Raw genomic sequence first — 18,506 nt, 5'->3', positions numbered from 1 at the left:
ATCACATATACCCCTCTATGGACTCATCGAGGCCGATATGAGACTTCTTGTCTTATAAGTTGGGGCGTCACATATACCCACTCTATGGACTTAGCGTTCTCGCTAAGGTTTGCCCCACTGTATGAGATATGCCATCATGGGTATTTGCCTTGAGTTTCTTACCATAAATACTCAGCTTTGATGTTTGCCCTGTTGGGTGCTGACACTGGAGTGGCTCTCATGACATTTGTAACGGCCCAGCCCACTAGTGATATTGTCCACTCTAAGTTTAGACCCACATGACTTTAAAAAGTGTCACTAGTTGGTAAAACATGCTTACTTATATATCCAACATCTCTTCTGTAGTTTTACTGATGTGAGACTTCTTGTCTTGAGTTGGGGTGTCACAAGTATTTAATAGCAAAGATAAAATAGACATAAAAAAGTAAATTCTCAATGACTATATATATAGTACTAACATACTAACCCTTGCTTTACCCTAGCTTTAACATTTACTATTTATGAGGATGAACTCATAGGTTCAAATTCACTATTCGTATCAGTTTTCATGGCTGTTTTCCAGACATTAGTATTAGTAGTAGAGGTTTACCATTTGCTTGGAATGGCGTCTCCTCCAAAGTAGTATCTGTATAGGCTATTACACTCACATCACATATATAGTCCTAAAATAATATGTTACTCTTTGTTTCACAATATTGATCTGAGTGTGAATTTAATTAAGCCGATTCAGATGTAGTGGAAGAGCAATCTCTTCGTGTAGTGTTGGACGAATGAGTAAGTGTTTGACTTTCTCTCAAGCTCCGCATCTCGTCATACTTGTCTCTTAACCCTTGAAACTTGAGCTCATCATCATCATCATCATGGAATCTTGATTCCAAGTTAAACTCAGGAAGGTCAAGATGATCTTCAAGAATGCTGACTACTGCAGACATGGTTGGCCTAAGTGCTGGAGATGGATTGGTACATAGCAGAGCTACATTTATCAATCTTAGGGCCTCATCCTTCTTGAAATCTGAACTCAATGTTTCATCTACTAGATCTATCAGTTTTCCATGCTTTTGTAGAACAAGGGCCTGAATAAAATCCAAAGATACTGGTTCAAAAGTTTGAAACATAGGAATTAATATCAGGGATAATGATTCCTTACCCAATCTAGAAGACAAACAAATTTCTCATAAGGGCGATATTTCATATTGTTCTTCCCAGCAACAATCTCTAATGCAACAACTCCAAAGCTGTAGACATCTGCTTTGTAGGTTAAGTAGCCCCATAGTGCATATTCAGGTGCCATATATCCTCTGCAGAACAGAGTGAAACATTAGATTCATGCATGTGTTATTTCTAAACGTGGCATTAACTTCATGCTTGATATTTCAGTATATGAAGAATGGTTGATTGTGATGAGATACAAGTTAAGTTCATTGGAAGAAACTTTAAGATTTAAAGAGGATACATAGGCCAGAAACCATTTCTATCACTCAAATTGAAGTAATGCAATCAATACCAGAAATATGATCAAGCTTTCAAATGAGTCTTCTTTAAGGGCAGCCAGGCCATTATGTTCTAGTCCTTGTAACTTCACCACCCTTTTTGGTTAAGAATATGTAAACTATTGCTAGTTACCTTGTATAAGATATCGAAAATGCAAGAAAGAGAGAATGTAAGGGTTCTAGCAATCTTAAATGTATATATGCTGCATGGATGAGAACAACATGCATCCATGCCATAATATATATTTCTTACTAAATGAACACAAAACATAAACATGAACAAGAAAACTCGTCACAAAACTCACATGGTTCCAGCAATTCTAGTGCTGATATGTGTTTTATCCTCATCATCAAGTTTGGCCAGACCAAAATCAGAGATCTTTGGGTTTAGTTTCTTGTCAAGAAGTACATTTGTTGCTTTGATGTCCCTATGAACAATTTTTAATGACAATTCTTCGTGTAGAAAAGCTAAGCCTTTTGCTATCCCAATGCAGATTTTTTGCCTATTTGGCCAGTCTATTTGGAGACGATGTTCTTCTGGACCTGCATTTTAATGAGAACTAAGAATCTATATATATCTTCTCTTATTCACACACACATAGAATGATAGAATCATATATTGGCTTCTCATTTTTAACCCTTTCATTAATTACTGTACAGAACTTCTTATTTCATATATAAAAACATTACATATATATATACACTAGCAAGAAGCTATACTAAAGGTAAGAAAATATCCTACAGATCTCTCCTATGATTCTTACAGATTTCTCCTATGATACTGCTGACTATATTAGGTAATAGAATATTTACAACATTCTGTCACAGTCCCCCTCAAGCTGGAGCATATATATTGATCATGCCTAGCTTGTTACACAAATAGTTAACTCGAGCTCCAGTCAATGCCTTTGTGAACAAATCAGCTAGTTGCTCTCCTGTCTTTACATAACTCGTGGAAATCAAGTTCTCTTGAATCTTTTCACGAATAAAATGACAGTCCACCTCGATGTGCTTAGTTCTTTCATGATACACTGGATTTGAGGCAATGTGAAGGGCAGCTTGATTATCACACCAAAGTTTCGATGGTGTGGGATACTTCAACCCAACTTCACTTAAGAGGTGATGTATCCACATAATCTCACTTGTGGATTGTGCCATAGCTCTGTACTCGGATTCTGCACTAGATCGAGATACAACATTTTGTTTCTTACTTCTCCATGATACCAAATTTCCACCCACAAAGACACAGTAGCCAGTAGTAGACCTTCTATCAATCTTGGATCCAGCCCAATCAGCGTCTGCAAAACACTCAATGCGAGTATGTTCATTGTTTCTATATACTATGCCAAGTCCAGGGGCACCTTTCAAGTAACACAATATTTGTTCCAAAGCTGCCCAATGTTTGATTGTAGGTGTGGACATGAATTGACTAACAATACTTACAGCAAAAGAAATATCCGGACGAGTTACAGTGAGATAGTTTAATTTCCCAACTAATCTCCTATATCTCTCTGGATCATCGAATGGATCACCATCATCTTTTGTTAGCTGCGTATTGGGGACCATTGGAGTACTACAAGGCTTGGCTGCTGACTTTCCAGTTTTCTCAAGAAGGTCTAGGATATACTTCCTTTGAGATAAAAATATTCCCTTCTTGCTCCTACTTACTTCTATTCCCAAGAAGTATTTCAACTGTCCCAAATCTTTCGTGTGAAACATAGAATGCAAGAATAATTTGAGAGAAGATATTTCTGCATAATCACTCCCAGTGATGACAATGTCATCCACATATACAACAAGAAGAATAATGCCAACTGTTGATTGTCTGTAAAAGACCGAATGATCACAATTGCTCTTTGTTAGCCCAAACTTCTGAACTACCTCACTAAATTTCCCAAACCAAGCACGTGGACTCTGTTTCAGACCATACAAGGATTTCTTCAAGTGACAAACTTTCCCATTCTCCCCCTGAGCAACAAAACCAGGTGGTTGCTCCATATACACTTCTTCTTGGAGATCACCATGAAGAAATGCATTCTTGATATCCAACTGATGTAGTGGCCAATTTTGAGAAGCAGCCAGAGAAATAAACAAGCGGACGAAAGTGAGTTTGGCCACCGGAGAAAAGGTATCAGAATAATCCACCCCATACGTTTGAGCATATCCCTTAGCAACCAATCTGGCTTTAAGCCTAGCCATAGAACCATCAGGATTTACTTTGACTGTAAAAACCCATTTACATCCCACTGCCTTCTTCCCTTTTGGTAAGTTCACCAAATTCCAAGTGTGATTGTCATCTAACGCATGTATCTCATCGAGCATTGCATCATACCACCCAGGGTGATTCAAAGCTTCTCGAACTGTTTTGGGTACAAAGATAGAATCTAGAGAAGCAATCAAAGAGTAAGATGTGGGAGACAAGTGGTCATATGAGATAAAATTAGCAATGGAATATATTGATGGACATTGACGCTTACCTTTGTGAAGAGCAATGGGAATGTCAAGATTTTCTGTTGGAGAGGGATTGACTGGAGGAGGATCTGATGACGAAAGAGTTGGTGCAGGACATGTATCATTGGTCACTTGTCGCCTCGAATAAACTTGAACTATCGGCGGCTTTGTTTGAGCAAGAGGAGCATCAGAAGACACATTTTCCATTGATTGTTCAACACTACCAGGGACTTCTTTATGTTGTTCTGATTTTGATGGAGTGGTCCTATAAATGAGCCATTCTTCTTCTTCCTGCTGCCCCTGAGTGGGAAAAGCATCGGGAGAGGAAAAAAATGATATGCTTTCAGAGAACACCACATCTATCGACACCATATATCTGTTAAGGGTTGGAGAGTAGCACCGATAACCCTTCTGTAAGCGAGAATATCCCAAAAAGACACACTTCAAGGCCTTTGGATCTAGTTTAGTAATATGGGGTCGCACATCACGAACATAACAAGTACTCCCAAACACCTTTGGTTCTAATGGAAATAATGGCTTATTAGGAAAGAGAACACCATAGGGAATATCACCATTAAGCACTGTGGATGGCATGCGATTAATTAGAAAGCTAGCTGTGGATACTGCATCTGCCCAAAATTGCTTAGGTACCTTCATTTGAAATAGTAAAGCACGAGCTGTCTCAAGCAAATGTCTATTTTTCCTCTCAGCCACTCCATTTTGAGCAGGTGTATCAACACACGAAAATTGATGAAGGATACCATATTGATTCATGTAGTTTTGAAATGATGCTGACATGAATTCCTTAGCATTGTCACTCCTCAATATATGTACAGAAGCATTAAATTGTGTCTTAATCTCAGCACAAAAATTTGAGAAATGGGAGAACACTTCAGAACGATTTTTCATAAAGTAAATCCATGTCATTCGAGAAAAATCATCCACAAAAGTAACAAAATATCTAAACCCAACTTTAGACACAACAGGGCATGGTCCCCAAACATTTGAATGAACTAATTCGAAAGCAAAATCAGCCCGCTTATTATTTCTAGGACTTAACGAGCTTCTATGGTGTTTTGCAAAATGACAAGACTCACAGTCTATTGAAGGTACATTATGAAACTGAGGACATAATTTCTTCAAAACTGGAAGAGAAGGATGTCCCAAACGACAATGTGCTTCAAATGACGAGACAATACTAGAGCAAGCAACTGATGGAGGCGCCTATTCATCAAGAATGTATAGACCGTCTGATACATGTCCTTTACCAATAATCTGCTTCGTCATAAGATCCTGAAAAAGGCAATGATCGGGATATAATGAGACAAAACATTTCAGTTCTTTGGTAAGTTTACTCACGGAAATTAGATTAAAGGCAAGACTAGGTAAGCCTAGCACAGATGACAAAGTAATAGATGAAGTGGGGTTAACGGTCCCAGATCCCTCAATGGTATAACTAGACCCATCAGCTATGGTAACAGAGGATGGTACTTTATGTGCCCAGAATTTAGAAAAAAAATTGAGATTACCTGTCATGTGATCTGTGGCACCCGAATCAATGATCCAGTTGCTTGAGGAGGAAATGAGGCATTTGTTACCTGACTCATTAAGGGAAGGGGCTGGCATTGATTCTTGATACTTTGTAAGTCTAGCATACTCATCAGCGGAGATTGTAACAATTGAGGGTGAACTCGAAGTGGCAGCAACAGCGGCAGTCTGAGTTTGTTGGTTGCGAAGCTGTAATTTCTTACAGTTTCGCCTTATGTGCCCGGGTTCCTTACAATAACGACAAGTATTGTCATTGTTCCATCTCCCAGCATCATTGTTTCCTTCTTTGTTATTGTTCCATACCCCAGCATTGTTGTTATTGTTCCACCTTCCCGCATCATTGTTATGGTTCCATTTCCCTGCATCATTGTTATGATTCCATTTTTCTCCATCTTTGTTATTGTTCCATTTTCCTGCATCATTGTTGTTGTTCCATCTCCCTGCATTATTTCTTCCTCCTCCTCCTTTTGCAACAAGCACATTAGTCTGTTGATTGGCTGGAGTACTCTCTGTGCGCAACACCCGACTGAAAACATCTTTGAGAGAAGTGATCTCAGAACTGGAGAGAATCTGTGATTTAGCAGTCTCAAACTCATAGGGAGTCCGACTAAAAAGCTCATTATCGCCATTTGTTCCCTCTGAGCTTGCTGCACCTTGATATCAGTACTGAATGGTAGAAGTACATTCAGTTCCTCGTAGGTTTTCTTGAACTCCATGAAGTATGTAGTAAGTGACTTAGCTTCCTTCTCAGAACGATAGAAAGCCTCAGAAACTTCATAAATCCGAGATAAATTACCTTTTCCAGAGTACAAATACTCCAAATAATCCATTAATTCTTTCACAAACTCACAGTGATTAACCAAACCAACCACTTCGTTAGCAATAGAGTTTATGATTTGCAAGATTAGTCTAGCATCATCTCTAAGCCAAGCCTTTTTAGCATCATCAGTTGGAGGATCTTGTATAAGATGATCATCTTTTTCAACACTACGCAAATAGATCCTGATTTTTCTACTCCAATATAAATAATTAGACCCATTTAATTTAGAATCTGTAATTTTGGATAATGCTGGAACAATTTCAGTCACGGCAGATTTATCCTCAGCCATTTTAACTAATGTTTAGCCAATAAATTGATCAAGAAGAACAAGGGAAAAAAAATATGCCACCAAACTGGTCGATAAGAGCAATAGATCGACACTAGAACTGACCAAAACAGTCACAGAAGCAAAGGAAAAAAAATACAAACCCGGAAGTCGATGCTGGGACAGCAAGCGCAGATGTAATCTGCCAAACCCAGGATCTTGAGCCCTAGTGGCTCTGATACCATGTAAGTGAACAGAACTTCTTATTTCATATATAAAAACATTACATATATATATACACTAGCAAGAAGCTATACTAAAGGTAAGAAAATATCCTACAGATCTCTCCTATGATTCTTACAGATTTCTCCTATGATACTGCTGACTATATTAGGTAATAGAATATTTACAACATTAAAGAACAATATTTCTTCTTTTTTCATTTAACTTATTTTCTGTTTGACTTGTAAGTTGTAACTAAAAACAATGAGCAAGGATAGTAAATTACCAAATAAAGCTAGGGCGAGGCTATTGTTCTCCAAGTACTCATACACCAATAGAAGTTGATTTCCTTCAGCACAACAACCAGATAGTTTGACAAGATTTGGGTGCTGTAAACCAGAGATCATACCTATCTCATTTACAAACTCGCGGTTCCCTTGTTTCGATTTGGATGAAAGCTGCTTAACAGCAATAACAGTACCATCCAGTAGGGTACCCTGTTTATTCATTTAAAATAACAAGAAATAAACAGGTCATGGCTGTCTATGCATAACTTCCATTTTTAGATGTTGTAGCTAAACAAAAAAGGCTCTAGGTAATTGGTTTGTAGTGTTCCCTGCAGTGGACAGTGGACCTATAGTTCTGACAATGGTTTCAATTGAACCCATCTTTTTCATTTATACTGTAGTAATATGAGAAAATCTTTAAAAATATACTCCATCCGTTTCGATTTGTTTGTCTTGCTTTCCTTTTTGGTCCGTTTAAAAAAGAATATCTCTTTCCTTCTTTGGTAGCTCTTTAATTCTAACTTTCCACATTACATGTTAAGATTACAAGATTAAATGATATTTTGGTACATTCTATCTATCTTTGATTTAAGACCATAGGATCGAAAAGTTTTTTTTACTTTCTTAAACTTCGTGGCAATTGACAAGTCAAAATCAGACAAACAAATTAAAACGGAGGGAGTAATAAATATTAAGTTTTAAACTCATAATTTCAAAGAATCAGAACCTTGAACCCATTAAGTTAAAATCTTTGATTTGCCTCTGCTCGCATGTGTATGTAAAAGACTTCATGGGATGAGGCATTGGTATGTGGAGAGAGGAAGAGTAGAAAGCTTGAGAGTGATCAAATTGAGATGCACCTTGTAGACAGAGCCAAAACCACCTTCCCCAATTTTATTTGCAGCATCAAAGTTGTTTGTCGCGGCTTTGATTTGTCTGATGGTAAATACACCAGTTAGTAGATCTAGTCCTCTTAATTCTGTACATTTGCAGGGGGGGAAAACATTTAAAAGGTGTAACACTTCCATATAATGTGGAAAATCATGTACTAATATGAAATGTGCATCTCCATAATGTTCTTGTTTTAAAAAATCCATCATTTTATTTTGATAAGAACTTTTCAGGAAATCATGGAGAACACAATACAGTAAGTTCTATCTATTTAAGAAGTAAGACACAAAATAGGCTGGTACTGTAGCATCACCTTCTTCCTTCGATATACTGTTTCTGCTTCTCCTCCAAGCAACAAAGAATATTGTACAAAGGAGAACTAATGAGGACGCCACTGCTCCAGCAATGATGTGAGCCATATTTTTGTGATTTGAAGGGGGCTCGAAATCTATGATATAGAAAAAGGAAGAGGACGAGTGTCAAATGCACTTACATTTGTTTTTATGCTTTTAATCTTAAAGTGATTTGAGGAAAAAGATGAAGTCTTTTCTCTAGGCTCTCTGAAAATAATTAACATGTGGAAGCAGTATCATAATTTCATCATGTAAAAGGTCACTAAGGTAATAGAATAAAGTGTATACGGTGTGTCTAAGAGAATCTGTGAAAGAGAAATAAGTGAACCAAAGGGTAATAGTAGTGTTACTGGCTTCAAAAGAGATGGCAGAAACTAAAGGGCCATAGCTTCCTCTTCTAGGGACAGCTGTTGTTCCTTTCCCAGCATACTGAAAGCGCACTTCTAGAATGCCATCTTCTACAACTGCATTGAACTTCCTTGTCAAAGGTTTATCAACGCCTCCAGCAGCAGTTGTAATGTCAAAATCTTTGAGCTCCCTCTCACCCTGCATCCAGTTAAATTGTTAGCAAACTGCACCTAAACCTTGACTCAATAATACTCAGATTAATATTTAATTGACCTGAACATAGATATCAAACATCCGTTTTCCAAGACTCTGGAAAGATCGATTATCTCTTATAACAATCTCTGCAAAGTGTAATGTCACAGTGTAGTTTCCATTTGCTAAACAACGTCCATAGTAAGTTAGAGATAAAGCTGAGAGTCGAGCAGCCGTGTATAGTTCACTGTTATCTCCCTTAATGGAAGATACATTAGTTGCCTTGTACTGGCTCAATTCTATGGGACTAACCCAGAAGTCCCCGGTGTTGCTGGATCCCCACCTCTCTTTCCTGTAAACAAACTTTGCAGCACCTGCGGAATCTTCATCTGATTCGTAAGTGATGTCCCCTATTGTCACACTCTCTCCACCACAATTTATGTGCACNTTCACCATAACAGACCTGAAAACCATGAATTATTGGATAGTTCAAATTAAAGGGACCTTTTTATGTAATGTCTAAATTAAAGTATTAAGTGCAATTAAAGTGCAGCTCACATAAATTCCAGTTTGATAGATGCCCATTCAGGGGGAATAGTACCACTCAAATAGTTGAGCGCGACATCACTGCAGGACAGATGTTGAACAATATATTTCTCGGGTAAAAAAAGTAAAACTCCTAAGAGTTTGAAAATATAGATCAAAGTTAGTTATGCAGTACATTGTCTTGAGATAAGGTAACTTGACCAGGGAGGGAGGAAGAACACCAGCAAGATCTTGTCCTTTGAGTAATCTGTTAACATTATAAGAAGATATTAGAAGAAATCCTGCTTGCTTTACATTATCCAAATATGAATGAAAGGTTGTTATTAATTCAAAATTTCCGGATCCCCATGTGCTAATCAAACTGGTTTCAGAAAAATTGGCTTAATTAAACATACTGACTAACAATAAAAATAAAGTTATTTATATTAGGAAAAAATCTCAACCAAATAAGTCCTTATTTCTTTCTTTATAGAGAAAGAGAAAGTCAGCTAGCTTTATGCTTTTGAGGAATTTCTTAGTCAACCATATCCCATGACTAATATACTGAATGGTTTCAATATTCAAATTCATTTTTTATTGCAATTATATGCTCTCATTAGCCCTAAACAATGTTTTGACATAGAGGAAGCTAAGGAACATATATGTTGTGTTATGTGACCAAAAAAATAGTTATATGATGACTTTACTGTTATAGCTGGTAAATAAAGTTCATTTTCCTGGGAAAAAAATCCTCTTTACCTTGGGGATCATTTTATAGTGTTTAGGGGTATAAAAGTAGGTGCATATGCCACTCATATCAGGTGTTCAATGTTTTCCTGATTTGTTCTTTTGCATCAAAAGTTGATAATAATGTATAATTTTTTTTACCCTCTCTAGGAACTCCTACCTTTTTTGTACCCTTGGTCAGGGGCGGCTCAACATAATTTGAGGTCTAAAACAAAATTTAAGTGAGGCCTAAAATCTATATAAATATCAAATATAGTTGTTTATTTTTTAAAACTTTTTAAGTGCAAATTATTACTTGATATCTTTTCTTAAAATGATTTTTTTTAATATCGTTTTTAATTATTAATTTTAAGTAATATTTTATCAATTCAACATTGAAAAATATTCTTTTACTGAAGCAATCATTATATAAATTGTTAACATAATACTATAAGTAATAAGTTGACAAACTTTACATAAAGATAAGAATTAGAACCATAAAATCTGATACAAGAAATTGATAACTTGGTATAACCCTACTTTAATATGTTTATGTAATACTTGAATATTTAAGAAGAAACAAACAAAAGAAAAATTGTAAGTCACTTTGTTGAATTTTTTCGACTATTAATTTATATTTTTGATAGTGTATTACTCTAACTTATCAAAAAAAATTTAAAAGAAAGTGCAAAAGAATTTTAAAAAGATAAATAATACAAGTGTTAGCGAAGAGAATGTAAACATACAAAATAATGTTTTCTTAATTTCTTCTATTTGATTGGCGTTAAAAATAATAAAATAATATATATTTTTTTAAAATTATACTTTTTAAGCAAAAATAATTATTTTTTAATTAAAAAAATTAACACATAATTTTTTCTTGATGAAAATTTGAGGCCCCCAAAAATTGGGGGGCCTAAGGCATGTGCCTTAAATTTATCAAGCAAGAGCCGGCCCTGCCCTTGGAGACTCGAACCACCTTAGGATTGGGGGTGGAGGTGCTTACCATCCGAGTAATCCTCTTGTCGGAATAAGAGTTGCATTGATACATTGTTTTATTCTTAATCAAATATTTCAAAATTTCAGTCTTGAATAGGTAGAAAATCTTATTGAAAGAGTCGCTCCTTAAATGGACCTTGCAGTGTTAGATCTAAATTTAATTTGGAGATTCAATATAAGCTCCGAACACGGCTTGAAAAACCAAAAGAAAAAATATGTACCTCTTATTTTAGATTATGATTTTTTTTCAAAAAAAAATACCATCTTCAATAATTTACTATCATACGAATTAAAACGAAAAAGAAAGGAGGAGTGTGAATTGAAAGCAAGTTGTGTCGACAAGACATTAATATAGTAGTACAATCATCACAAAAAGAAGAAATGATAAATGCAGTATTATACGACTTGGTTTTGCTTCACATTAGCTAAGCTATATAGAGTATGATGTTAATTTGACAATGATATTTCTACGTAAAAAAAAAATGGAAAACTGAAAATTTGTACGTATCGTTAAGATCATTAAGTTTCATTGAAATCAAACTAACAAATTTAAACCGAAGAGTACTACTTGTAGCTCCAAAAATTTAAGGACCATCCCTAATATGTCAGCTGTACTAATTAATGAAGAACTGAAAAATTAAACACCAGATTTAGATATTTATCTTCCTCATATATGACAGCTAGCATTCTTGAGTGATAAGTACCATTTTATGTAACATTTATTTAATAGTTATCTTAAAACATGAGATCTTTCTATATTTGAAAATAACTTGTTGGATCTCTCAGCACCATTCATTTAAAATAAAAAGATATATAGAAATCTTATCCTCAGCATTCATCACTACTATATTTTGCATAGATTTGTCTTAGGAAAAATGGTCTAAAATATTTTTAAACCATTTAATCGAAATAAGTCAATTTATCTTCTATTATGTTCTCGGCTAACCAAATAGCTCAAAAATACATCGTCTATTAATGGTAGCTCCAAAAAAAAAAAAGGCTCAATTTTACCTTTGAACTATTTATTATGGAACTACAAATTAAGATACTATAGATTACTTTAGAGAAGTGCAGTGTCAAAACCGTAACTTTTTTCCTCAAAAAAACATAAACAGTATATCAAAAAAAAAATTAAATCAAAAGGGCATAATCGCTCCTGAGGGAGCAATGTCTTTCGAATAAAATTAACACCGTTTGCCGTTAAAATATTCGATTAAAATCGCTGGAGCAACGATTTTGTCAACAAAATTTATTTATTTATTTGAAAAATTGAAATCGCTGCATGGGCAGCGTTTTTTTTTTTCTCAATTTTTTTTTTCTGAAAAACTGTAATCGATGCATTGGGCAGCGATTTTTCTCAATTTTTTTTTTAATTGTGCCTGTAATGTTGTTGGTAAAATTTGCAGTTCTGATGGATCAACTAGGTGGCAAAATACAATGAGATTCATTGCAAAGGTGGGGAAAATCATGAAAATTTATTTGAACTTTTCTTTGATAAATCAATAAGCAACTTATATAATTAAGAAAAAAAAATTAAAGATTAAGGAAAAACGCTACGCATGCAGCGATTTCAATTTTTTCAAACAATTTTTTTTTTGATAAAATCACTGCTCCTACAGCAATTTTAATCGAATTTTTTAACGCCGCCAATGGTGTTAATTTTGTTTGAAAGATATTTTGCCCTTTTGATTTAAATTTTTTTGATATATCATTTATGTTTTTTTAGGAAAAAAGTTATCGTTTTGACTCTGAACCCTACTTTAGAGTTACAAAAACTAGCAGACTGATCAAAATTCATGCACGTGTTAGTGAACATTTTTGCTACTTATTTACAGGTCAATTGGCCAGGAATCTTGATTGGAGATGCTTCATTTTGTTTGTGAATAAAGAAAGTTTGATTCCTCAGTAATCTTTTTTTCCTGTCCTAAATTTTCTTTTTAAAACTAAATAAATTGATTTTGTGATCCATTTCAATTTTTATTTTGATAGCGTCACTTGTGTGGAAGAAAATATTCTCTATATTGTCATCCAAAAGTAGTCAAAATACTACAAATGTGTCTGTATGATTCAATAATCAATAAAAACTGCTTTGTGTCTGTACCCCACCAGCTTGAGAACATCAGTGGAGACTTTGACTTTCTTATACTATATGTTTGACCTAAATACAGGGGCGGAGCTACTGTATACAATGGAGTTCGAACGAATTTACTGGCTTTCCATAGATTTTATATTTGTATTAAAATATGAAGTGAAATGTATATATATTGTTCCTGCTAATCCATAAACAAATTGAAGCGATTGGCGCAGTGATCGTTGAGCACCCAGCGAAATTCTCCACCTTCGCAGAACGCGTGTTCAAATCTCCCGACAGGCATTGTTTTTTGGGATTAATTTCGTTTAGTATTGTACTGTTTTTGGGGATTAATTTCTAAACTTTTGTTTATATAATTTTTTTAAAAAAAATAGAAAATCGTAAAGGAAATAGTATTTGTGTCGTAATAATTTTTTTTTAAAATAACATAAAATCGGTAAAGGATTAATTAAAAACATGCGTGGATTTATATTTTTTAAAAAAAGGAAAATAGTATTTGTGTCGTAATCTAAAACAATATTTAACTATTGATTTCTACTCACATTCAAAAAGTTTAACGTAATTTTTTTCTCCAAAAGTTAGGGTTCTTGTGAAGTTAAGCTTGATATAACATTTGGCTACTGCAACCGTGGAAAAAGTTTTTTCCTCAATGAAGTTCATTAAAAATGACTTGCGAAACAAAATTGGTGATGACTTTTTAAATGATTGTTTAGTTTGTTATATAGAAGAAGAATTATTGGAAAGTGTACCTAATGATGTGATTATTGATCGTTTTCAAATGAACCCCATCTATTATTGAGATTGAGAGCCATAGATTCTTAAACCTATTTATGAATTCCGCTTCAACATCACCTAGTAGAAATTAATCCTTAAACTTCAGAACTTCTTGTTCTTTGTAGCTAGACAAGCACTTAGATGTAAATTCTCAGGCCTGACACCTCGTCGAGTGCAATTGTAATGTTGCTTATATTCATCTAATGTTTAAGTAATTCGTCGTTTTTAGTTAATTAAATATTTGTATTTGTTCGTTAATTTGATGATTGTTACTTTAGGTTAAGATTGTTGTTCTTTTTAAAAATTTAGAACCGACTGACCTGAAATCTTGGCTCCGTCTCTGCCTAAATAAATAGTAGATCTTTATTGCAAAGTCATTAATTAGTTCCCTCATCGTGATTTATATTTTAAGAAGTTTAAGTTTGTCCAAGTGTAATAATTATATACTTAACAAATTATACAAAGATTTGGTTTGCGGTTTATTGATTGGCTTCTCCTAAAACACTTATTTAAAGAGATTAAAAAAAGACAATGTACAAAATTCTGTCTTCTTGATTAAATATGAGGGTTTCGAGTTTCGAAAAAATGATTTTATATGATCACTTACCGTTCGAATAAAAAAATACTCATATAGAACAGAAAAATTAATGTGTAAAAAAAAATGTAAAAGACTAAATAAAATTAATTATTCTAGCCGTCCTTTTTTCTCTTCTAGATATAGGCTTGGCATTAAAGTCACATGGGAAAACCGATATATTTTTTTTTCCTCTTACCCGCTGTCGGTACCAACTTTAGAATTACTTTTGAGTAAAGATCCTTCAACGGAGTTTGTATTTTTCATTTTTACTATTTAAATTCAAGATCTCGCTTATTGAAAGTGCAAAGGATCATAATTATTTCACCATTATTTTTTATGATAATGTATATATATACTTTTTAAATAACAAATTAGGTATATCTTTCTAATTAAATAAAAAACTCTTTAAATTTATATCGTCTTTGTATGTTTGATGAGCTAATATCTTATATGATCACTTAATTAAGATTTATTTTCTTAAAAAAACGCTCCAAATATTGATATTTTACCTAATTAGTCATGATTATGGTAGTTGAGCGTGAATGTCAGTGCTCTATAACTGACTAGCAAGTTGAGTCTAATTAATGTGAAGTGTTATTATGTACCACTAGTTGACTGTGTCCGTCTTCATCTGAGTTAACTAAAGGGCTCGTTTGGCAGGAGGGATAAGAGATAACTAATTTCGAGGTTAATTTTAGGATGAGTTTATCCATGTTTGTTTAGTATAAAATTGTTGGATAATTTATCTCAAAAATGTAGTGTTTTGGAATTAATCTCAGAATAACTTGTTTCCAAACCAAACAGTCCTAAATGTTATATATAGTTGGCAATGGATGCTCAGTACAAGTAACCTCATAATTACAATAGTTGCACACAAATATCTTATGTTTGATAAACCACCAAGAAAATATTGTGTCGAAAACATTTATAGTGTGAATTTAAGCTGATGTAGAGGTAGTGTAAGAGTAATCTGTAGTAATAGTATTTGATGAATGTGTAAGTGGTTGGCTTTCGTTCGTATCTTCATACTTGTCTCTTAACCCTTGAAAGTTGAGAAGATCATAATCATCATAGAATCTTGATTCCATGGTAAACTCAGGGAGGTCAAGATGATTTTCAAGAATTTTGACTACAGCAGACATAGTTGGCCTAAGTGCTGGAGATGGACTGGTACATAGCAAAGCTACATTTAACATCCTTAGAGCCTCATCCTCGTTCAAATCACTGCCCAATGTTGCATCTACTACTTCCTTCAGTTTTCCTTGCCTTTGTAGAACAAGGGCCTGAATATGCAATTGAATTTAATAAAATGCAAGACATGTGTGATGCATGTCACACGTGTTGTAGACATAATGAAACTTTTAGATGAAATGATCGTCCAATTCAGTTATCAGGGATTAGGAGTCCTTACCCAATCTAGGAGGCACACAAATTTCTCATTGGGGCGATATGTCATATTGCTTTTCCCAGCAGCAATCTCTAATGCAAGAACTCCAAAACTGTAGACATCTGCTTTGTAGGTCAAGTAACCCCATAGTGCATATTCAGGAGCCATATATCCTCTGCAGAACAAAGTGAGAACCTTAACTTCATGGAGACAAGCAGGTCAAAGATATAGAGATGTTCAATTTGTATTCTTTTTTTTTTTTGTTTTGGTGTCGTTGAAGAATATTATGACACGTAGAATTAACCGTACTGTGGCTATCAATAATCGATACATTTCCTCTTTAAAGAACACAAACATGAATGAGAGACTTGTCAGAAAGTTTACATGGTTCCGGCAACTCTAGTGGTAATATGTGTGTTATTATCATCATCATCAAGTCTGGCCAGACCAAAGTCTGAGATTTTCGGGTTTAGTTTCTTGTCAAGAAGTACATTCGTTGCTTTGATGTCCCTATGAACAATTTTTAATGACGATTCTTCATGTAGGAAAGATATGCCTTTTGCTATCCCAATGCAGATTTTTTGCCTGGTTGGCCAGTTTATTTTGAGCCGATGTTCTTCTGGACCTGCATTTTAATGTGAAGTAAAAATCTATGCATACCTTCTCGTAAACACACACGTTAAGAAATACATATTAACTTCTCATTTTAAACTCTTTCGGTAATTACCAAAGAGCAATCTTTCAACTTGTTTCACTTTTAGCTTATTTTCTGCTTGACTTATAACTAAAACAATGAAGAAGGATGATAAATTACCAAATAAAGCACGAGCCAGGCTATTGTTCTCCATGTACTCGTACACCAGTAGCAGGTTATTCCGTTCAGCACAACATCCATATAGTTGTACAAGATTTGGGTGCTGTAAACTAGAGATCATACCTATCTCATTTACAAACTCACGCTTCCCTTGTTTCGATTTGGATGAAAGCTGCTTAACAGCAATAACTGCGCCATCCGATAGTGTACCCTGTTTATTAGTATAAAAGAACAGAAAAACTGGTTGATTAAGGCTGTCTATACATATTATCTATATCGGATGTTGTTGCTAACCTAATAAAGTAGAAAGCTTGATAGAGGTAAGATTGAGATGAACCTTGTAGACAGAGCCAAAACCACCTTCCCCGATTTTATTTGCAGCGTCAAAATTGTTTGTGGCAGCTTTGATTTGTCTGATGGTAAATACACCAGTCATTGAATCTAGTCCTCTTGATTCTGTGCATTTATAGGAAAAGAGAGCATTTAAAAAGGGAAATGACTTCATATAAAGTGGAAATTATGTAATATGAAATGCATTTAGCCATAAATGCTTCTTTTCTTGAAAATCCATTATTTTCATTTTGATAACAACTTTTTCAAGAAATCGCGGAGAACAGATTATATGTATGTTCAAATAGGCTACTGAGGGTGTAGTAACGTCACCTTCTTCCTTCGCTATCCTGTTTTTGTGTCTCTTCCAAGCAACAAAAGATATTATGAAAATGAGAATTAGTAAGGACACCACTGCTCCAGCTATGATGGGAACCAACTTTTTGTGATCAGGAGGGGGCTTGAAATCTATGATACAGAAAAAATATGAGTAAGAGTATAAAATGCACTAGCATTTGTTTGTTTGTTTTTAATATTAAAGTGATTGAGCAAATAATTCAAGTCTATTCTCTAGGCACTCTAAGAATAAAGTAATAGAATTAATCGTGCGGTGTGTTTAAGGGTGTCCTTTGTAAAAAGAGAAATAGTAAAATTACTAGCTTCAAAAGAGATGGCAGAAACTAAAGGGCCATAGCTTCCTCTTCTAGGGAGAGCAGCTGTTCCTTTCCCAGCATACTGAAAGCGCACTTCTAGAGTGCTGTCTGCTACAGTTGCATTGAACTTTATCGTGAAAGGTTTATCAACTCCTCCAGCATCAGTTCTAATATCAAAATCTTTGAGCTTCCTCTCACCCTGCATCCAGTTTAAATTGTGAGCAAACTGCACCTAAACCTTGACTTAATATTCGGATGAATGTTAATTGACCTGAATATAGACATCAAATATCCGTTTTCCAAGACTTTGGAAAGATCGATTGTCTCTTATAACAATCTCTGCAAAGTGCAGTGTCACGGTGTAGTTTCCATTTGCTAAACAACGTCCGTAGTAAGTCAGAGATGAAGCTGAGAGCCGAGCTGTCGTGTACAGTTCAGAGTCATTTCCCTTAATGGCAGATATATTATTCGCCAGGTAGTCTTTCGCTGTTATGGACTTATCCCAGAAGTATCCACTGTTGCTGGCTCCCCAGCTCTCTTTCGAGTAAGTAAATTTTGCTGCACCTGCTGAATCTCTATCTGCTTCGTAAACGGTGTCCCCAATAGTCACACTCTCTCCACCACAATTTATGTGCACCGAATACCATTCTGTATAGAATTAAAGTGGAGAAAGTTTCATTGGATATTATGATTTTCATGCAAAATACAAGCAGAAAGACACATGATTTAACTTTTGCCTCTATCAAACTTGAGAAAACATGC

General features: G+C 34.8%; 1 protein-coding gene across 1 annotated transcript in view; it reads right to left on the bottom strand.

The window, feature by feature from the left end:
* Window positions 1–466: 466 nt before the first annotated feature.
* LOC125847259 (probable LRR receptor-like serine/threonine-protein kinase At1g07650) overlaps window positions 467–18,506 on the bottom strand; it is a 34,239-nt gene continuing 16,199 nt past the window's right edge. The window contains 18 exon segments of the mRNA XM_049526918.1: window positions 467–1,073; window positions 1,148–1,298; window positions 1,796–2,033; window positions 7,083–7,293; window positions 7,944–8,062; window positions 8,288–8,422; window positions 8,678–8,873; window positions 8,949–9,330; window positions 9,426–9,494; window positions 9,589–9,701; window positions 15,505–15,843; window positions 15,972–16,122; window positions 16,332–16,572; window positions 16,762–16,972; window positions 17,099–17,217; window positions 17,425–17,559; window positions 17,748–17,943; window positions 18,016–18,392. Coding sequence (XP_049382875.1) covers window positions 717–1,073; window positions 1,148–1,298; window positions 1,796–2,033; window positions 7,083–7,293; window positions 7,944–8,062; window positions 8,288–8,422; window positions 8,678–8,873; window positions 8,949–9,330; window positions 9,426–9,494; window positions 9,589–9,701; window positions 15,505–15,843; window positions 15,972–16,122; window positions 16,332–16,572; window positions 16,762–16,972; window positions 17,099–17,217; window positions 17,425–17,559; window positions 17,748–17,943; window positions 18,016–18,392 — 3,740 coding nt within the window. The 3' untranslated portion in view covers window positions 467–716.

Source organism: Solanum stenotomum, chromosome 12 (genome assembly GCF_019186545.1).
Source record: "Solanum stenotomum isolate F172 chromosome 12, ASM1918654v1, whole genome shotgun sequence".
NCBI classification, from domain to species: Eukaryota; Viridiplantae; Streptophyta; class Magnoliopsida; order Solanales; family Solanaceae; genus Solanum; species Solanum stenotomum.
Note: the sequence above shows the minus strand (reverse complement) of the source record. Positions and strands in the feature narration are given on the sequence as shown.